The sequence below is a fragment of the Grampus griseus genome (genome assembly GCF_964374135.1).
Source record: "Grampus griseus genome assembly, chromosome: X".
Classification (NCBI taxonomy): Eukaryota; Metazoa; Chordata; class Mammalia; order Artiodactyla; family Delphinidae; genus Grampus; species Grampus griseus.
Window position 1 is genome coordinate 43,905,799 of NC_138999.1, and position 19,259 is coordinate 43,925,057.

At 40.1% G+C, this 19,259-nt stretch overlaps 1 protein-coding gene across 2 annotated transcripts in view; it reads right to left on the reverse strand.

Moving 5' to 3' along the window:
- The window catches only part of SHROOM4 (shroom family member 4), a gene marked incomplete at its 5' end in the record, with an annotated part of 214,041 nt that overhangs the window by 100,287 nt on the left and 94,495 nt on the right, over positions 1-19,259 (reverse strand). For both annotated transcript variants that reach the window (XM_082681614.1, XM_082681613.1), the window contains one exon: positions 8,089-8,240. In XM_082681614.1, the coding sequence (XP_082537740.1) occupies positions 8,089-8,240 (152 nt within the window). The remainder of the gene's footprint in view (positions 1-8,088; positions 8,241-19,259) is intronic.

Genomic DNA, 19,259 nt, shown 5'->3' on the forward strand with positions numbered 1-19,259 from the left:
ACACCGGTCAGAATGGCCATCATCAAAAAATCTAGAAACAATAAATGCTGGAGAGGGTGTGGAGAATAGGGAACCCTCTTGCACTGTTGGTGGGAATGTAAATTGATACAGCCACTATGGAGAACAGTATGGAGGTTCCTTAAAAAACTAAAAATAGAACTACCATACGACCCAGCAATCCCGCTACTGGGCATATACCCTGAGAAAACCATAATTCTAAAAGAGTCATGTACCAAAATGTTCATTGCAGCTCTATTTATAATAGCCAGGACATGGAAGCAACCTAAGTGTCCATCGACAGATGGATGGATAAAGAAGATGTGGCACGTATATACAATGGAATATTACTCAGCCATAAAAGGAAACGAAATTGAGTTATTTGTAGTGAGGTGGATAGACCTAGAATCTGTCATACAGAGTGAAGTAAGTCAGAAAGAGAAAAACAAATACTGTATCCTAACACATATATATGGAATCTTAAAAAAAGAAAAGGTTATGAAGAACCTAGGGGCAAGACGTGAATAAAGACGCAGAACTACTAGAGAATGGACTTGAGGATATGGGGAGGGGGAAGGGTAAGCTGTGACAAAGTGAGAGAGTGGCATGGATATATATACACTACCAAACATAAAATAGATAGCTAGTGGGAGGCAGCCGCATAGCACAGGGAGATCACCTCGGTGCTTTGTGACCACCTAGAGGGGTGGGATAGGGTGGGTGGGAGGGAGGGAGATACAAGAGGGGAAGAGATATGGGGACATATGTATATGTATAACTGATTCACTTTGTTATAAAGCAGAAACTAACACACCATTGTAAAGCAATTATACTCCAATAAAGATGTTAAAAAAAAATTCTGAGTCCTTCTTATGTGCCATAAGGTGTACTAGGTGCTGAGGACACAACAATGAATATGAAGCAGCCGCTCCCCTCATGGTTCTTGTAGTCCAGTGGTCAGCACATTTTTTTCTGTAATGGGCAAAATAATATTTTTTTGGCTTTTCAGTTGTGACAGTTTCTGTCACAACTACTGAGTTGTGCCATCATAGTGTGAAAGCAGCTATAGACAATATGTAAATGAATAGGCATGGCTCTGTTCCAATAAAACTTTATTTATGGACATTGAAATTTGAGTTTCATATAATTTTCACATGTCATAAAATCCTATTCTTTCTTTTCCCCAACCATTTAAAAATACATTTTAAAAAACACTCTTAGTAGCAAGCCATCCCCAAAAAGGTGGTGGGTTGGATTTAGCCCATAGGCTGTAGTTGGCCAACTCCTGGTCTGGTGTAATGGGGAAGATAAACATAGAAACAGATTATTTCAACACAATGTGATAAAACCTACTAGAGTTCTATGGGAGACAGAGAAAGTTCACCTAACTCAACCCAAGGCATCAAAGAAAGTACCCTAGAAACATCCCCAGAGCTGAATCTTAATGGTCAATATGAAGGCATTAACTAAGGAAAGGAAGAGGAAAGTATGCTCCAATAGAAAGCAGAGAATGATCAGAGTCAGAGGTGACAAACAGCATGAAATTCTTGGGGAATGGTATTGCTCTAGCACAAAAGACAAGTGTCAGATGAAGTTGCAGGTATGGGTAGGGATGAAGATATACAATGTCTTATTTACCATGCCTCTGGGCAATGAAGGCCACTTACAAGTTTCCAGGAGGGGATTAATATAATTGAATCTGTATTTTAGATTTACTTCTGTGGCAACACCTTGGCAGACAGATCTGAGACAGTCAAGAGGCTACTGAAATAGTACAGGGGAGAGATGAGAAGGGCAATAGTGGTGAAAATGGAGTGAGCAGTGTAAATTCTGGAAGTGTCTAAGAGGTTAAATCAACATGGCTTAGTGAGGGAGAACAAGGAGTCAAAAATGACTCAGGTTTCTCACTTGGATGGCTAGATGGATGAAAGTACCACCAACTGCTATTGGAAAGGGAGAGAGTTTTATAAACCAGATAATGAGTTCAGATTTACACACATTGCCTTTCAGTTCCTGCTGGGTTTTCCTGTAGAGATGTTTACCAGGCTGCTATGCATATGAGCTTTGGGGAGAGATCAGAACTAGAGATATAGTCGTGAGCACAGAATAGTGGAAAATGATATTTGAGGGCTAGATATTGAAGAGCAGCTGTAAAGGGAATGGGGTATGTGAAAGCTAGAAGGAGTAAGGTTGTTATCAGAGAGTTGAATTTAGTCTTTCTCAGCTGATTCCTGAGAATTAAGCCCGAAGCCCTCAAGACAGTGGTTCTCAAACTGTAAGCTTTACACCTGGAAAGTTTGTTAAAACATATTGCTGAGTACCACCCTCAGAGTTTTGATTCAGTACGTCTATGGTAATGCCCAATAATTTGCATTTCTAACAAGTTTCTAAGTGATGCTCGCCAGTAAGAAACACAGCCCTGAAGAATCCATTGTATGTAATGAATTAACTTCTCTCTTCTGCATCTAGCACACTCCTAGTTATGTGCCATCCTTGGGAAAACTGAGATAATGGTCACTCAACTTATTTTCTTTCTTCTGTGATTCAGATAAGGAACTCCAATGGAGAAAGACTGGAAGGTGTCAGGGTTCCATGATTGAGTCACCAGACTCTAGCCTAGATTAGACATTCAATAAATATTTGTTGACTGAAAGGTTGGCACAGTCCATGGTACAGTCAGGGGAGTGAGCTGCTGATATAGAAGGGTTTATCTCTGAAGTTGAGATCAAGGACCCATAAGACTAAAGTTTGTGATTCTTTACAAGAACAATGAAATCTTTCAGTATGACAGCAGAAACTGGGGTAGAGAAGATGATGGTGAAGCAGGTGCCAAAGTATAAAACAGAAGTGGGAGAATGACCTGCAGGCTGATAGATGACATTGGTAAGGAAATGAAAATGATAAAGCCTGCTTGTCTGAATTTCAAAAGGGATTTTTGTGTGAGTTTAGAAGAATAATGGTTTAGAAGTTGTCTGTGGAAAGCATGCCTAAACCAGGGCATGTGTATATACTATCCATCAAATTGTGTCTTAATTTTATCATTACAACAGTGCCCTGAGACTTTACCCATGTGATAAAAAATAGCGTCTACACATTTTCTCTTTCTGGACAGTTTTGTAATTTCCAGCATAAACAACTTCTTGCTTTCATACATATTTCCTACTAAGGTCATTTCTAAGAATTGTATGTGTTTGGTTGCTATTGTGAATGGGATATATTTCTCCTTATAGCTCCTCATTGGTTAATGTAGTCTACTTTTAAATTAAATTTGTGCTTCTTTGACTTATCCTTTGAACTGGTTGTAACACCTTACAATATCCTTATTACTGTTAAATAAAAATCTTCAACACGTGCATTTTTCTATCGCTATGAGTTAAGATTTTATCTTTTTAAAAATTATCTTTTAACATTTGCAATGAATTGTTATTGTCCAACATTACTGAAGTAGATTTGATAGAATTTCATTCATAGGTTTTCCATCTAAGTTCAAAAATTGGATAGAGGGCTTCCCTGGTGGCGCAGTGGTTGGGAGTCTGCCTGCCGATGCAGGGGACACGGGTTTGTGCCCCGGTCTGGGAGGATCCCGCATGCTGCGGAGCAGCTGGGCCCGTGAGCCATGGCCGCTGGGCCTGCGAGTCCGGAGCCTGTGCTTCTCAGCGGGAGTGGCCACGGCAGTGAGAGGCCCGCATACCGCAAAAAAAAAAAAAAAAAAAAAAATTGGATAGAATGTTCTTTTTGGAGCAGTTTGTCAGATGTTGGTATCAGAGTGATGCTACCTTCAAAACCAATGTGAATAACTCTTCAAGATGTTCAACTGTATAACACTGCTATAGAATTGAATTTGTCTATTCCTAGAAAGTTTGAAGGAACTTGCTGGTAAATACATCTGACCTTAAAGTATTTGTAGAAGTTTCTCTTTGATGATTGTTTTCTATGTTTCTACAATTACAGGTCCATTTAGTTTGCAACTTCTCAATAATGCTTGCCATTTAATATTTATTAGATATTTTAAATTTCTCTGAGATTTTCAAATTTATTAAGGTACAATTTAGTAGTGTCCTATAATTTAAGAAACCTTTGTATTTGCTCTTATATTCCATTTATCACTTAAATTTTATTTATAATTCATCATTGTTTTCTTGATTAAATTTGCTAGAGGCTTATCTACTTAATTAAAAAAAACCCTACCCATCGGCTTCATATTATATTGGATTCTTAGTCACATAATTTCATTCTTCATATTTAATAATGAAATATTTAAGGCTATAAATTTACTCCTGAATATTGCTCTCAAAGATTTGATAAGTCGTGATCTCGTTTTTGTTATTTTTTATTAGTCTGCCAGTGTTTCTTTGAGCTAATACTTGCATATAAATTGTGTCCTGAAATATTCATGCAGTCGAAGACTTTTGTTTAAATTTGTTTTCAAGTTTATAAAAGTTTTACATTATCATCAGAGAACAGAGAAAGTGTCTACTTGCAAGAGTTTGCAAAGGTTTTCTTTGTGGCATATCAATGATCATTTTTTTAAATGTTACCAGAATATTTGAAAATATAGTGTATTCACTGTCTATAGAATACAGTTTTTGACATTTATTAATTAGACCCTATGAATTATGGTTTTCAAACTTTTAAAGTATATATTTTAGGTCTACTTTATCTGATATAGTTAAATTACGTTAAAGTTTCCCATATAGACATTTATATAATTTTTCTTCTTTTATTGCAGGTTTTTTCTTTACATATTTAGATCCTTTTTTTCCCTCAAAGAATGGTTTCATGAATACAAATCCTTAATATAGTCTGTATCTTCTATCTCTTGGGACCAATGTGATTGTATGGTTATTGGTCCTGTTTTGTTTTCTTTTTTTCAAATAGATAAGTGACATGATTAGATGCTTATTTGGAGAATGGATTGATTGGAAGGAGGTGAGACTACAAGATAAGAAGCCAGTGAGAAGACTATTACAATGGTCCAGGTAAGAAATGATGAACAATTGGATTAAGACAAGGGCTACAGAGAGGTTTTTAGCAAGTAGAATAATCAAGACTTGGAATAACTTGGATTGAAGTGGCTTGAGGCAAGTGAGAAGAGTTGAGGGCAACACCTAGATTTATGACTTAGTTAACCATTATCTAAAGAGCAATATAGGAGGAAGAGCTGGGCTGGCTTTTCAGAATAAGCCATTTTCTGAAGTTCCTTCTTTATATTCATCCACAAACACTCAAGCTCAGACCTAAAGCTCAGTGTTGAATCTTTGTCAGTTGATTGCTTTACTCAAACCAAAGACTTTCTACCTTAGTATAAAACACTAGGCTAAATATTAAATTTCATGGAGATCACATTTCTTTTATGTGCTGAGAGCTCTTTCATAAATTAGAAGAATAACTTGGACCAGGAAAGAAGGAATAATGTCCTACACCATCCCCAGGGTAGTCCATAGGTGAAGGTTAAGTTTTCCACAAGAGGGCAGCATCACCTAATAAATTATGTCATTGAACGCCTCCTCCAATCGGGGTTGAGACGGAGAAGCTGAAAGGGTAGACAACGTAGGTTCTGGGAGCCATAGGACCTGCCACACCATGAAAACCAAAGGGCCCGATTATCTCCAAGGCCATAATTATAGCCACTCTTAAGTGACTGGTAGTGGCAGATGTCACCACAGCAGGGAGAAAGAAGACATGGAGCTCACCAAGGGAGGATGAGTGAGTGACACACCTGAACACTCTCATTCTTAGGACTGGTTCAGAAGCCAATACGGATCATGTCTACATTCCTTCTAAGTGCTGGTACCTCTGTATAACCAATATTTCTCAAGGGGCTTTATTTCCTGTCAGATCTTTTTCACCCCTAATGGTTTCCCAGCAAATCTTGTCTCTGAAGGTTAGGTTGCAAAGCACAATACAGTTTGATGATCTCCTTATTTCATAATGGTGTTTGGTTACCAATTATGCTTCTTTTATACCCTAGGGAAAGGAATGGGACTGAAATTCACTGAGAACCTATTATGTTAAAGGCATTTTACATAAATTGCCTCACTTAATCGTCATCCTCCTATATAGGAACTATTATTTCCCATGTGACAGAACCAGGAAGTAGCATACATGCGTCTATCTGATTCTAAAACAAAAACTTCTAAATTCACCAATCTGCCCCTTTAAGAAGCCTTATTTAAAACCTAAACTATGACCTATCCAATACTGAGTCAGTGACAATGTGTCTATTGTATAAGACATTATTTAACATGTCACCTCTTACCTAGGTACATGGGCAGGCATGGCTTAGTCTTATGTAGCAGCAAGTAATATAATAAATCAATGGGATCCTATAAAACTTCACCCTTACTAACTCAAAATCTTTCCCCCTAAGTACTCTCTCCTCGGGATAAATCATTTGCATATAGAGCAGGAGAACAACGGAAAAATTAAAGATGGCTTCTGTGTTTCTGGCTTGGTTGACTAAGGGCATGGTGGTCCCAGTCACTGAGATAAGGAGCTTGCGAGGAGAAGAAGATGATGCATTAGGTTTTGAGCATGTTTTGTGTGAAATGCTTCTGAGACATCTAAGTATAAATGTCTAGTAGAAGTTGGTTATAGGGGTCTGGGGCATTAGAGATCTAGTCATCCACACACAGATGATAATTGAAACTCGGGGACCGGGTGAGATTTTCCATGGTATATTGATGAAATTAGAAAGGGTAGAACTAGGGGAAACACCAACATTTAAGGGATGGGCAGAGGAAGAGCAGGTGGTAGAGGAACCTCATTTTAAAAAGTGAACAGAGAGATAGAAAAAGAACAAGGAAATGGGGTATCTTGAAAGCAGGAGAGTTTCACAAAGAAGGGTGTAATCCAGAGCAACAATGTCAAACGCCATATGTAAGTCATATATGATAAAGACTAGAAATAACCCATTGACTCTGACAACTAGGAGGTAATACATATATTTTGACAGAGTAGTTTCAGTGGACTTCTGGGAGTCAAATTCAGACTGCAGTGGGTGGAAAGCTAAATGGTAGGTGAAGGTAGGTGAAGTAGAAACAGTGAGTATAGACTCGCCTTTTGAGAGACTGGATATGAACAAAAAGAAGAAGATGGGGCAGAAGCCAGAGGGGGAAGTATGAATACAGGAAGACACAAAATTTTTTCTAATAAAAATAATTAAGATGGAAAAACTTAGGCATGTGTATAACATAAAGGAAACTAACAGAAAGGGAGAAGTATGAGCTCCAGGAGTAGAGAACAAAGATACAGCAGCAAAATGAAAGGGAGACCTATGGTAAGCTCACCTATAGGTGGATGCTTTGGCAGCAGTAGAATGACTGTCCTTATCTTCCAAATATGTCCTTGTCTTCCTCCTGCTTGTGCCACTCTACTTACCTAGAAAGCTTTTCCCCTCCTGATGGTTTCTTTGTCAAATTCTACCTGTTTTTTAGCTTAGATTCTACCTCCTCTATGAAGTCTTACCCTAACCATCTCTTCTGACGTGCTTTCTCTTTCTCTTGAACTCTAATAGCAATTTCTGTCTGAACAATTCATTTGACAATCACCCTTCGCCCTGTGGAATCTCCTTTACGGCTTTCTTTAAAACAATGTATTGCTAATTAATTTGTCTTATGTGTGTCTTTTCTCCCCTGTTAGACTGTACACTCCTCAAGGGCAGGCTTCCTGTCTTAGAATTTGCCACAGCCTCCAGAGTGCCTACCATGGCTGGGAGTAGGATCTCTTTAAATCTATGTGGTTCAGCAGTGGCAGTCTTTTATGATGGAGGATACAGAAAAACACTGGGTTAGGTAGGCCCTTGGTGTGTATTGAGTCATTTAGTTCTCTCAAAAGCAAATGAGGAGAGTGAGTCTTTCAGAGGTAAAATAAATTTATGCAAGATGACATGGGTAGTATGAGATAGTGCCAGGATTTGAACCAAAGGCCCTTTCTCTTATGCCATTTTGCTTCAGTTGTCTGCAAAATTCTGTTCACATGAAACACCTCTTTCCTTGATATTGATAGAGACATGCCTCTATTGAGGCTTTTCTACCAACCAAGTGGTTTCAGCGGCTCCTGCACCTAATAGCAAATCTCCCTGTGCCTTACCTCCTGACAATCAGCTTGAGGATCCGGAAGGAGCCTTTGATGAGGATGAGGGCCTCTTGGCGGGAGCCATACAATGGTGTGCCATTGATATTCACCAGCTCATCACCAGTCCTCATCTTCTGCGACAAGGCTGCCTTGCCTCCATCTTCAATCTGTGTTGCAGAGGACAAAAAAGAAAGCAGGTGGTGAGGCGATTCCTTCCCCCAAATTCTACTTCCTGGCTCCTCCCAACTTCTGAGCCACAAATAGTCCTGGGGGATGGCACCAAGACCCTCCAGGGAGCAGCTAAGAAGCTGATTATAGGCCATTATTTACTGAAGGCAAATCTTGGGCAAGCCCTTGAGGAAGAAAACAACACAGATATAATGCAATCTGTGCCCTGGAGGAACCAACAGTCCATTTGGGGAGACAAGTACTTCTAAATAAGAAAACGATGTTCGAAGGAACTCCACAGTGTGGGCATGGAATAGCAAATTGTGCACACAAATTAGAGCCAGAAGAACTAGGATTCAGCAAAATGACCTTTGGCAAGTCCTTCTCTCTTTGGGCAGGTTCTGAAGTCTGACAAACTTGAGTGTGAATCTTGGCTCTAGTACTTCCTAGCTCTGTGACTCCAAGCAAGTTACCTAACATCTCCATGTCTCAATGGCCCCATATGTGAAATACAGATAATAAGCAACCCTACCTCACAGGGTTGTTAGTATGTGAAGGATCTGGGAGCAAGGGGTTGACTCTGAAGACCTTGAAGGTGGCTTCCAGCTCAACCTTCTGTGAGTGGAATTGCAAATCCAAAAGATACAAAGTAACTGATCATTTATCTATATCTCTTCAACAAGTATGTTGTTGACAGTGGGCACTGACCAAATGCTGGGAACATGGGTGTTCACTGTTCCACCATAGCCTACAGTATTTCCATTGGTCAAGGGCAATCTTGGCAGGAATGTAGTCAGGCTGGGGCGTGGGCATTGAAAGCAAAGGAAGAAATAATAGCCACTAGGGTAGGCAAAAGCAAAGCAAAGCAGAATGTTCCCCCAAGGATCCTTACTTACGGCTACTTTTGTATGTGACATTTCTTCTACTACAAAGGTGAGTTCCACCTATTGGAACATCAATTCCATCCATGGTGGTAGGAGTCATCTCATCCATCCATTAATCCATCCTCAAGATTTTGGTTAATTTCTAGTATGCAGGGGACAACGTGCTTAGTGCTAGAGATACAGAAATGAACAAAGTACACATAGCTCCCAGATTCAGGGGTGGGTTACCATCTAAAGTTCATATGTCCATGGAGCTGGGCAGGTGAAAAAAGGTCCAACCCACTAATGGAATCAGGAAGAGGTGTTTGTTTGTTTCTCTCAGAAGCAAAAGATTTGAGGATGATTAAACCATACAATTCTTAGGGAAAGGCAGGTTCTAAATGGCGCAACTAAGGGCTGGTCTTTGCTGCAGGTGTTTTTACATTTACTTCTACTCTTGTTCCAATCTTTCTTTCAGTCCTTTATAGCATCCCTCCAATCTATCCCCACACCATGTAAGTTAGAATATTGCTGAGCTTTAGGTTGGCCAGTTCATGTGCAATTTGGCAGATGAGACCTCCTGAGTTCAGAAAAATATGTTAATTCAGGATTTTAAAAATCCCATCAAATAAATTGAAATTCTGAGTTAAATCACAGACTGTTATTAAATTTATTGCTGCTAACCCAACAATTTTTTTAAATTAACCTTTGTCTGACAAATCATAGGTTAGCCAAGTGACATTGAACATATATATATACCTTTGTTCCAATACCTGGGCCACCACTCGAGAAAAAACAAGCCAATATTGGTAAATGGGGAACAACTCTCAGCAAATTAAGTAGGATCACACTCTTATTTCCATTGTCATTATCATTATTACTTCACAGTCACTGCTACCAAAAGAAAAAGAAGAAGAAGCAAAGCGCTGTACTTGAATTTCAGAAGTTCTGTTTGAATGATTCATTCCTTTGGCATCCATGGAAGGCCCTCAGCATCAGGCAGGACTTTCAACAGGCATCATCAGCCATTTGAAAGGGCTTCCTTAGGCTAACAAAGAACCACAAACAAGAGTCTAACTAATGAATGTTAATAGATATTTCCTGTTGATGTACATTAGTCTTAATTCACTCTACCCATTTTTAAATTCATATAACTCAATTATCCATATTACTGTTAACCGTGGCAAGTCTTTCCTTCAATATGTATTGATATTAAGTACCACCTCAGGTTAATTAAGCACTTTGTTACATCAATAAGATTTGTTTATTCTAGACCAGAAAATGAAAGAGGGGTACCTTTTAAACTAAAATGCTTAATTATGGCTGCAGCAAAAGATCAGGCATTTTGCATTCCCTACTGCCACTTTGTTTGCCACTATCTGAATCCTTGCAGGGACTCTTTCTTGGACTATAGCCTCAAGCCAATTGTCCATGCCCCTTTTTCTGTTCCATGCCCTTTCTCAGTCACCAGCAGCATCACCTTCAGAACATGAATAATAATAACTCCATTTTAGCACAAGTTTGAGGGTTCGCAGACAACAAACCAGCAAATTATGGCACCAAATCCCAAAGTACAGACAGGTCCAGATCAGGAAATGAAACTCCATTTGGTTGAAGAGCTCTTGGACTATACCCCAAACTAGCCCTTTCCCAAACCCAGGGCATTTACTGAGCTATACAACAGATTCCTTCTTATTCCTCCTAACTTTTGGACTCTTTTAAAAAATATTGCTCACAGGTCTTCCTCCTCCCCCCTCCACCTCTAGATTCCTGGGATCCAGCATGTCTTCCATTTATTGTTTGGCATCCTGATAGCCAGTTCTCCAGGTCGATGGCTCAACCACATATTTGTTTATATAGAAGATAAAGCAGCTGTTCATTTTTCTAGCAAGGAAAAGGAATGAAAAGGAAAGGAAAGGGAAGGGAGGGGAGGGGAGGGGAGGGGAAAGGAAGAAGGGAGGGGAGGAGAAGGGAAGAAGGAAGGAAGGGGAAACAATATGTATATTCTCCTATAAAAGATTTTTTTCCCCTTCCCACTGTGCCACTCGTAACTCTGGCTGGGGCACAGAAGAGGTGTTAATCAACAAACATGTTGAGAATAACATGTCCTTCTTGAGAGGGCTGTATAGCATCATTTGATGCTGTCCATTCAGTAAGGCTGGTCAACTTTCCAGCTCTTCCTGAATCAGCCCTTCAGGGTGGCTTTCTTGTTTCATTTGAAGTGTTGTGAGTTCTCAGATTGGACCCAGACGCATTGGAATGTCAGTATAAACACACACCACAAAGCCCAATGTAAACGATGGTTAACTTATGTGTCATTTTGGATTATCCAAGTGATTGCTGGGCTAGCAGTGAGTGGTCCAAGTAATTGAAAATTGATTGCATAAAGGTCATATAGCCAAAAGCCAGCTGTTGCCTGGAAAGTTGGGAAGAGCTGATTGACCTTGGACAAGTCCCTTTCCCCTCTTTTGGCCTCTTTCACCCTTACTGGTAAAACGTGGGGGTCTGACTAGATGGTCTCTGACGACCTGTGGAGCTCTGACATTCAGTGACCTGTGTACAGTTAGCAAAGTCATGCATTACCATTCTGCTGACACAGATAATCCCACTGTGCTTTGCCTTCACCTACGTTTCACTCCTTCGAAACTAATCAACATCCATCTCTCATTTCCCTGTGGTCTTTATCCATTGTTTCAGAGTGGTCCATCAAGGTTTGAACACTTATAAAAGCACAGTTGGGACACTGAGAGAAAGAGATTCCTGAAGCCCCATTTTGTGCTAATGAGCTGATGAATTGGAAATTTTTGATGGATCTTCTATGAAGCACGAAGTGCTCTAATAACTGTCAACAAAGTGACAAATTGGCCGCTTGAGAGTAAAGGCAAAGGAAAATGGACCTAACAGTACTTACTGGCTTTCTAGTAGCTTTTATACTAAATAAAAGATACTAGCAGATACTTGCTTGGGTCTCTTGACTAAACTAGGAAATATGAGAAAGTGAAGGAAAGAAAAGTTAAGCCAGGTTTATCTTGGGGGAAAAATGCATCAGCAGGAGACATACCATCTGCAACAATAACCAGCAAGTATTGAATGCTTATTACAATAGTGTAAGAGCAGTATTAAAAGTCAATGGCATGATTGTGAATACCTCTGCTTGCTACAATAAATTTATTGGAAAAACTAGGCATTAACTGAAACTTTGTTGGCCAGTTCTAGGAGCTTCTGGCCAAATTATGCCACGGCGCATGTTCCGCAGGATGTTCCGGCATTCCACGGGTTCATCTGGTTGGCTGAATCCACAGATGCAAAATCCCATGCACGGGGGGGCCACCTGTAAGGTACTTGAGCTTCCATGGATTTTGGTATCCACGTGGGGGTCTTAGAACCAATCTCTCACGGATACCTAGGGACCACTGTACCCGCCCGTTCTCCTACCTCCACCAGCGTGTCCATTGTCTAAGAAGGCAAATAACATAGTTAATTGTATGAATTGATTTTTTTTACTACATAAATGGAAAAGGTCCACCTAGAATACAATAGTTATATTGCTTTTTTAAAATAAGTATATCCTCTGAATGTCTTTTTATCACTTTTTGAAAGATTTTCAAGTTTTTAGTGACACTCCAGACACCAATTCAGCAATTTGGCCTTTTCTGGGGAATCAATAGAGAGAAAATGTAGAGATGGAGATAATCTGTCTTTGAGAAGTTTAACTTATTAGGAAGTAGGATCATCAAATAATAAAGTCTGTGCTTATTCTGAAACTTAGTTTGACTTGAACAGACCACAAGTTGGGGGCTGTTTCTGATCTGCCCTCTCTTACCCCATTGGTAGCCCTTAGAATCTGACCATGCTAGGAGAGATCAATCAGAGTGACCTGGAAAAGGGAGATACAGGCTTTGAAACCTCTGTGATCTCTTTCTTTGCCATGACTTTCAACGGTCTGATCCTGGGTTGCAGACAAACTGCCTGCCCTAACTTGTTTCTTTTAGCAACTTTCTCCCTTTAAAATTCCTCCCAAATTCCAAAGTAGTCTAGATTTGAAAAATAAGAAATTGCTGTTCCTAATTTCATCTTCTCTACCTTACCCCAGCTTCCCAAAAGGCAAAACAGAAAACAAAAACCTCTCTCAAATAAATGAGAATTCAAAAACATCACCCAATTAAAAAGATGTAAGTAGGCATGGTTCTAAATAGTAAGTCCTATATGGAACTAGACTGAGGAGGTGGACATCAAAGGAAAAGATATTCTTTACCTTACCAGCTAAGAATCCTACAAGGGGCTGCCCCAGAATGTTCAGTTCTGTGGATCACGCCCATCGGCTCTCTTGACCTTGGACCAAGGGAGCTATGCTGTGCCCCACAGTATGACCTATCCTTACAGACAGCTCCTTCCTCCCCAGCTGCTTAATTACCATCTATTTTACTAATCCTCACAAGGAAAGCTCTCTAAGCTCCAAATCATTAAATTTCCCCGGGGATTACCCCAAGTCAAATTCTAAGTATCTTTGCCAAAAAGTCAGTCCAGAGCCAAGCTCAGCTCTAGGAACTTGGTAATGAGAAAAGGGATAGGGAGTCAAGAGCACTGTACCCTACATCAGCGACCAAAAGCAAGTCTGTCTTTGCTCCTACCAAGTCAGATCAGTCTTGCTGTCTCTCTAAGTCAGGCAAGGGAGAACAAACACCACTGTGCAAGAGCAAACTCAGAGTTTCTTACATTATCAGCAAATATGCTCATTGGGGTCCTCTTCACACTTTGTCAACTCTAGGTATTTGTTAACACTGAAGTCTTTTGCTGACATTAATGTTATCAGTGTTTGTCAAAAATGTTATTTAGCCTTTGGTGGTTTAGAACAGTAGTCTCCAGGGTGGATTTATATATCCCAGGCTATGCACAAATGATCTACTGGAAAGGGTGATAATGGAAGTTCTGTTTATATTTATCTAATTTTTAAAAAACCAAACTTTATTAGGGGGCTTCCCTGGTGACGCAGTGGTTGAGAGTCCGCCTGCCGATGCACGGAACACGGGTTCATGCTCCGGTCCGGGAAGATCCCGCATGCCGCGGAGCAACTGGGCCCGTGAGCCACAATTACTGAGCCTGCGCGTCTGGAGCCTGTGCTCCGCAACAAGAGAGGCCGCGATAGTGAGAGGCCCGCGCACCGCGATGAAGAGTGGCCCCCCGCTCGCGCAACTAGAGAAAGCCCTCGCACAGAAACAAAGACCCAACACAGCCAAAATAAATAAATAAATTTAAAAAAAAAAAAACTTTATTAGTATTTAATATTGGTGGTGGTAGATTGTATCATCCATAAATAAAATTATGTATATTGGGGAAACATGCTCAAAACATTTTTACTGATATAAATTTTTACTAAAAATTTTTTGGCCAGATCATAGACTTCAATGAGAGGGCTAAAACCATAAAGCTTTCAGAAGAAAACATAGGAGAATATCTTTATGACCTTGAGGTGGGCAAAGTTTTATGGGCAGGATACAAAAAGCAATAATCATAAAAGATATAGTGTTATATTGGAGTTCATCAAATTAAAAAATAAGTTCATTTAAAATGTCACTGAAAAAGTGAAAAGCCAAGCCACAGATTGGAAACATATTCATAATACGTATATCTGACAGAGGACTTACATTCAGAATATAAAAAGAAATACAAATCAATTAGAAAAACACAACCAATCGGCAAAAGACTTGAACAGGAACTTCACTAAAAAGGTATGTACAGCAATATGAACTCCACATTTCTGGTGGGAGTGTAAAATTGTACAACCACTTTGGAAATCTGTGTACCTAATCTAGCACCTAGAAATTCCATACCTAAGTATCCCCAAGAGAAAGTAGCATATGTGTCCACAAAAAAAAGGACTTGATTATTCATAGCAGCTTTATTCACAATAGACAAAAACTAGGAATAATCCAAGACATACCTACACACAAAGTAGCACACTTCATAAAAATAAAGAAAGAACAAACTACTGATACATGCAACGAAATGGATGCCTAGCAAAATATTACACTGAGTGAAAGAGACCAGACTGAAACAATACATACTGTATGATTCCATTTTACTTAAAGGACAAGAACAGACAAAACTCATCTATGGTGATAAAACTCAGACTAGTAGTTACCTTGAAAGGGTGTACTGACTGTGAAGGCACATGAGCATAAGTTTCAGGGGTGCTGGAAATGTTTTACATGTTAATCTGGGAACTGATTACATGGAAATATACACATCTAAAAATTCACTGATGGCTTCCCTGGTGGTGCAGTGGTTGAGAGTCCGCCTGCCAATGCAGGGGACACGGGTTCGTGCCCCGGTCAGGGAGGATCCCACATGCCGCGGAGTGGCTGGGCCCGTGAGCCATGGCCGCTGGGCCTTGCGCATCCAGAGCCTGTGCTCCGCAATGGGAGGGGCCACAGCAGTGAGAGGCCCGCATACCGCAAAAAAAAAAAAAAAATTCACTGAGATATGTGTTTTTTATATATATGTATTATATATATATATATAATTCCTTAATTTAAGAAAGAATTTTAAAAATTAAGAACTCTACACTATACAGATTATATTTCTGAGGTAGGGCCCAAGGATTGGGCACTATTTTCACATACTCATAGCTTTAATCAAGGCAAAAACATCTCACTTAAAGGGTAAGTCTTTACAATAGGCCTATAATTTATGAATTTGCCCATTGTTCCACTGGGCTTTGAGACAGTATTCATCTGCTCTTCTTCCTACACCCACCCTTCCAATAAGGTGGATGATTTATGTAGGAAATAAAAATGAAGACAAACATTTTGTTTTCCTTACCTGCCAACTGGTAAAGATGAAAAGTGTTTTTTTAAATCACCAGCCAGTTTCTATCTTGACATATCATAAAACCGGAATCAATCCCTCATCTAATCTTGGAGCCATCCACTTCTGTTCCTCCTGTCTCTCCCAGATACCTCTCTTTGTCATGGTCCCTAGGGCTCCTGCTACCCACTCTGAGAAGCAGAACTTTAGGTCAGGCCATTGTCTCAGAGGCAACAATCTCTTATTCAGGTATCATTACTGCTTCCTACTGGATTACCTATGCTTCTTAGCTGTCTAATAAGCTATGAATTTCAGTGGTACAAGTGAGCAAAGAACCTTGCAAAGCTGATGTGGTAGAGGGAGTTCAGGGAGGACCGGGGTTGAAGAAACTTGACAAAAGGATATGGTAGCATGTTAAGGACTTTGCTCCTGACTTCTAGAAGCAGTTACCAGCAAGAGTTCACTGTATACAACCATGATATAAGCTCCCTTGTATAGGGTTAAAACATAAGTCTAAAACAAACCAGAAAGTCCATGATGCCACCCAGCATTAAGAGAGTACAGTAATGCAGATCTAGCTGCTGAGCCCAGGGGGCTGAAAAGACAAAACAGTCTTTTATATACCACCTAATATAAAAACACTGTAAATAGGACACATTAATATATTGGCGTTTATGAACTGTGCATGAATGCTTGTAAGAAATGCCCAAATTAAAAATAAAAGTGGGTGTTACTTTTATCACCAGATTACTACACAGAGATGGAAATTATTCTTCTTGGATTAATATAATCTTTCTTTCTCTAGTACCAACCTATTTTTGATGTTAAAACTATTCTTCAAGTTGATCAAAAGTGTCTTTTTAACTTTCCAGCTGAATGTGAATGGGTTAGATACAGCCTTCCAGCCCAAGAGAATGTGATTAACTATCTAGAATCTGAACCATCCCATAGCCAAGTTCACTCAATAACTCATTTCTGGTTCCCTGAAGCCATTTATTTATAACCCATTATGCAAAAAGCTAAAGACAGTTTCTAAAGAGTGCACATACCCCACATTAGTCATTTCTGACTAGAAAAAGACCAAAGGACTAACACCCTTCAGGGAAGGGACAAAAGGCTGCCTCTGAAAACCACTAGGCCAGCTCTACCGCCTGGAACCCACTTGTCCAACTTCCTAGGCACCTGTGTGCCCTCTACCAGACGTGGACCAAGGGGTTGCAGCGGGGTGGGGGGGGCGATGGGGGGCTTGCTTCCTATTGCCCACAGCTGGGCCCCTGCATTCTGCTCCCAGAACATTGTTTGCCTCTGCCCAGGTCCCCTTCCCCCAGCAGTGATTTGAATCTTTGGTCTTCACTTAGCCCTTGGAACAGTATTAGATAAAGAGGGGGGAAAAGAGGCATTTAATTTCCTCTCATCCTTCTGCATAACTGCTACCAAAGCAAACAACTCCCACAGAAATAACCTACCAAGGTATATATACATGTTGCAAAGGGAATAACAATACCATTCCTTACTGACCCTAGGACAGATCCAATTTTAAATTAAACCGGCACACTTGCCGCTGCTTTCACATAGTGCTGCAAATCTGGGAACAAGTAAGCCACCCATACTGTTGTGTTCCAAGCTACTGTCCTGTTCACGTGGTGGCTGAGAAGTGACATACCATCTCTTTTCCGCTCAGTGAGATGCGTCAATAACAGAAAACAAAACTGAGTTTCCACAAATGAAAAAACCTAAAGAGAGAGAAAATGTACTCAATTGTTCGTGTGTTAGTGTTGGATAGGGACTCTTACATCAGAGCACATTTCCCTTTGCAATGCCAGGATTTGTTGGGGAAGAAAATAAGGAGGAAATAATGGGCATTTGAGTTCAAGGTCTGAGGAATCAACAAGGGTAAAGCAGTACAGAAGCCTTTCTCCTGATTAGCAGGCTTGCTTTTCAGGTTAAGGCTCGATGAAAAGAAATAACCAAACTTTTACCTCCTGCCCTACTCACTCCCCCACTTAAGATTTTAAACACAAAGGCAGAGCCCTGCCCCTTCCCCTATAATGGTTGACCCTTCTGACAGTGGACTCCACAAACCTAGGCACTGAGGGTGTTTCTCATAGCCAAGGTCACTCTGGTGCTTTTCCTCCTCCCTCCAAGCTTTCTCCAGCCCTCCCTAACCATTTCCCTTGTGTACACACTCACTCTTCCATCCCCACCTCTCTCTCCCCCAAGAATTTGAGCTTTCATTCTCTGTTTTAACCCCCACATCCACCCCCCTCCGCCAGTGCCTCTTCCTGGGTTTCTTATGGGTAAATATCAAGCAGCCCTATCATTAACATCTGGCACTTATGTTTACTAATTGAATCAGAGAGACCAAGGAATGATTCTTACAGTGTAAATAGCAACAGATTAGAAGCCCTACACAACCTGGCTATGTCTGCCTTTCTGGTCTCATTTCCTACATGTACTGCAGTCATACCAAACTTTCTGTTCTTCAGAGAGGTCAAGCCAATCCTCACCTCAGGACCTTTGCATTTGCTGTTCTCTCGGTTGAGAACATTCTTTCTTAGATCTTTATGTAGCTCCTTTCATCATTCAGTTATCAGCTCAAATGCCACCTCCTCAGAGAGGCCTTTCCTGACCACCAATATCAAGTAGATTCCTTCTTTGTTTCCCCCACCCCAATCCCCATCATTCTCCATCACGTTACCTTGTTTTATTTTCTTCACAGAATTTATCATTTTGCATTATTTTATTTATTCCTATATGTGTTTACTTTCTGTCAGGATACTTGCATTATAGTGGGAGAGAGAGTCAGACAATGTCTTTTTACAGTTCTATCACTGGACCTAGGAAAACAAACGTCTGTATTGAGTACATAGTATTTGCTCAATAACTGTTGAAATTAGAATTAGAAGGGACCTCAGGATATCGCCCCACTCATTTGCCTGATTCTGGACAAATAACATTATTTTCACTTTTCCGATCATGTAACTGAGGTTCAGGGATGTTACGTGACTTGCCCAAGATAGAGAATCTGTTAGGCTTCAGATATTTTCTTCTGCAAGTTTTGTGACAAAGCAGTTTTGTTCTCCATGGGTATATTGCTAGTCATGATCCTTAACTAGAAACGCAGAGTTTTGGTTAAAGAGGCACTTTAGGTTTCCAAGCCTTTTAAAAAGCATTGTTATTATTGGCTCAGAATTATTATCCTTTGAGCTAAACATCTCCTCTTTTTCTTTTTTAAATAGATCTTTATTGGAGTATAATTGCTTCACAATACTGTGTTAGTTTCTGTTGTACACCAAAGTGAATCAGCCATATGCATACATATGTCCCCATATCCCCTCCCTCTTGAGC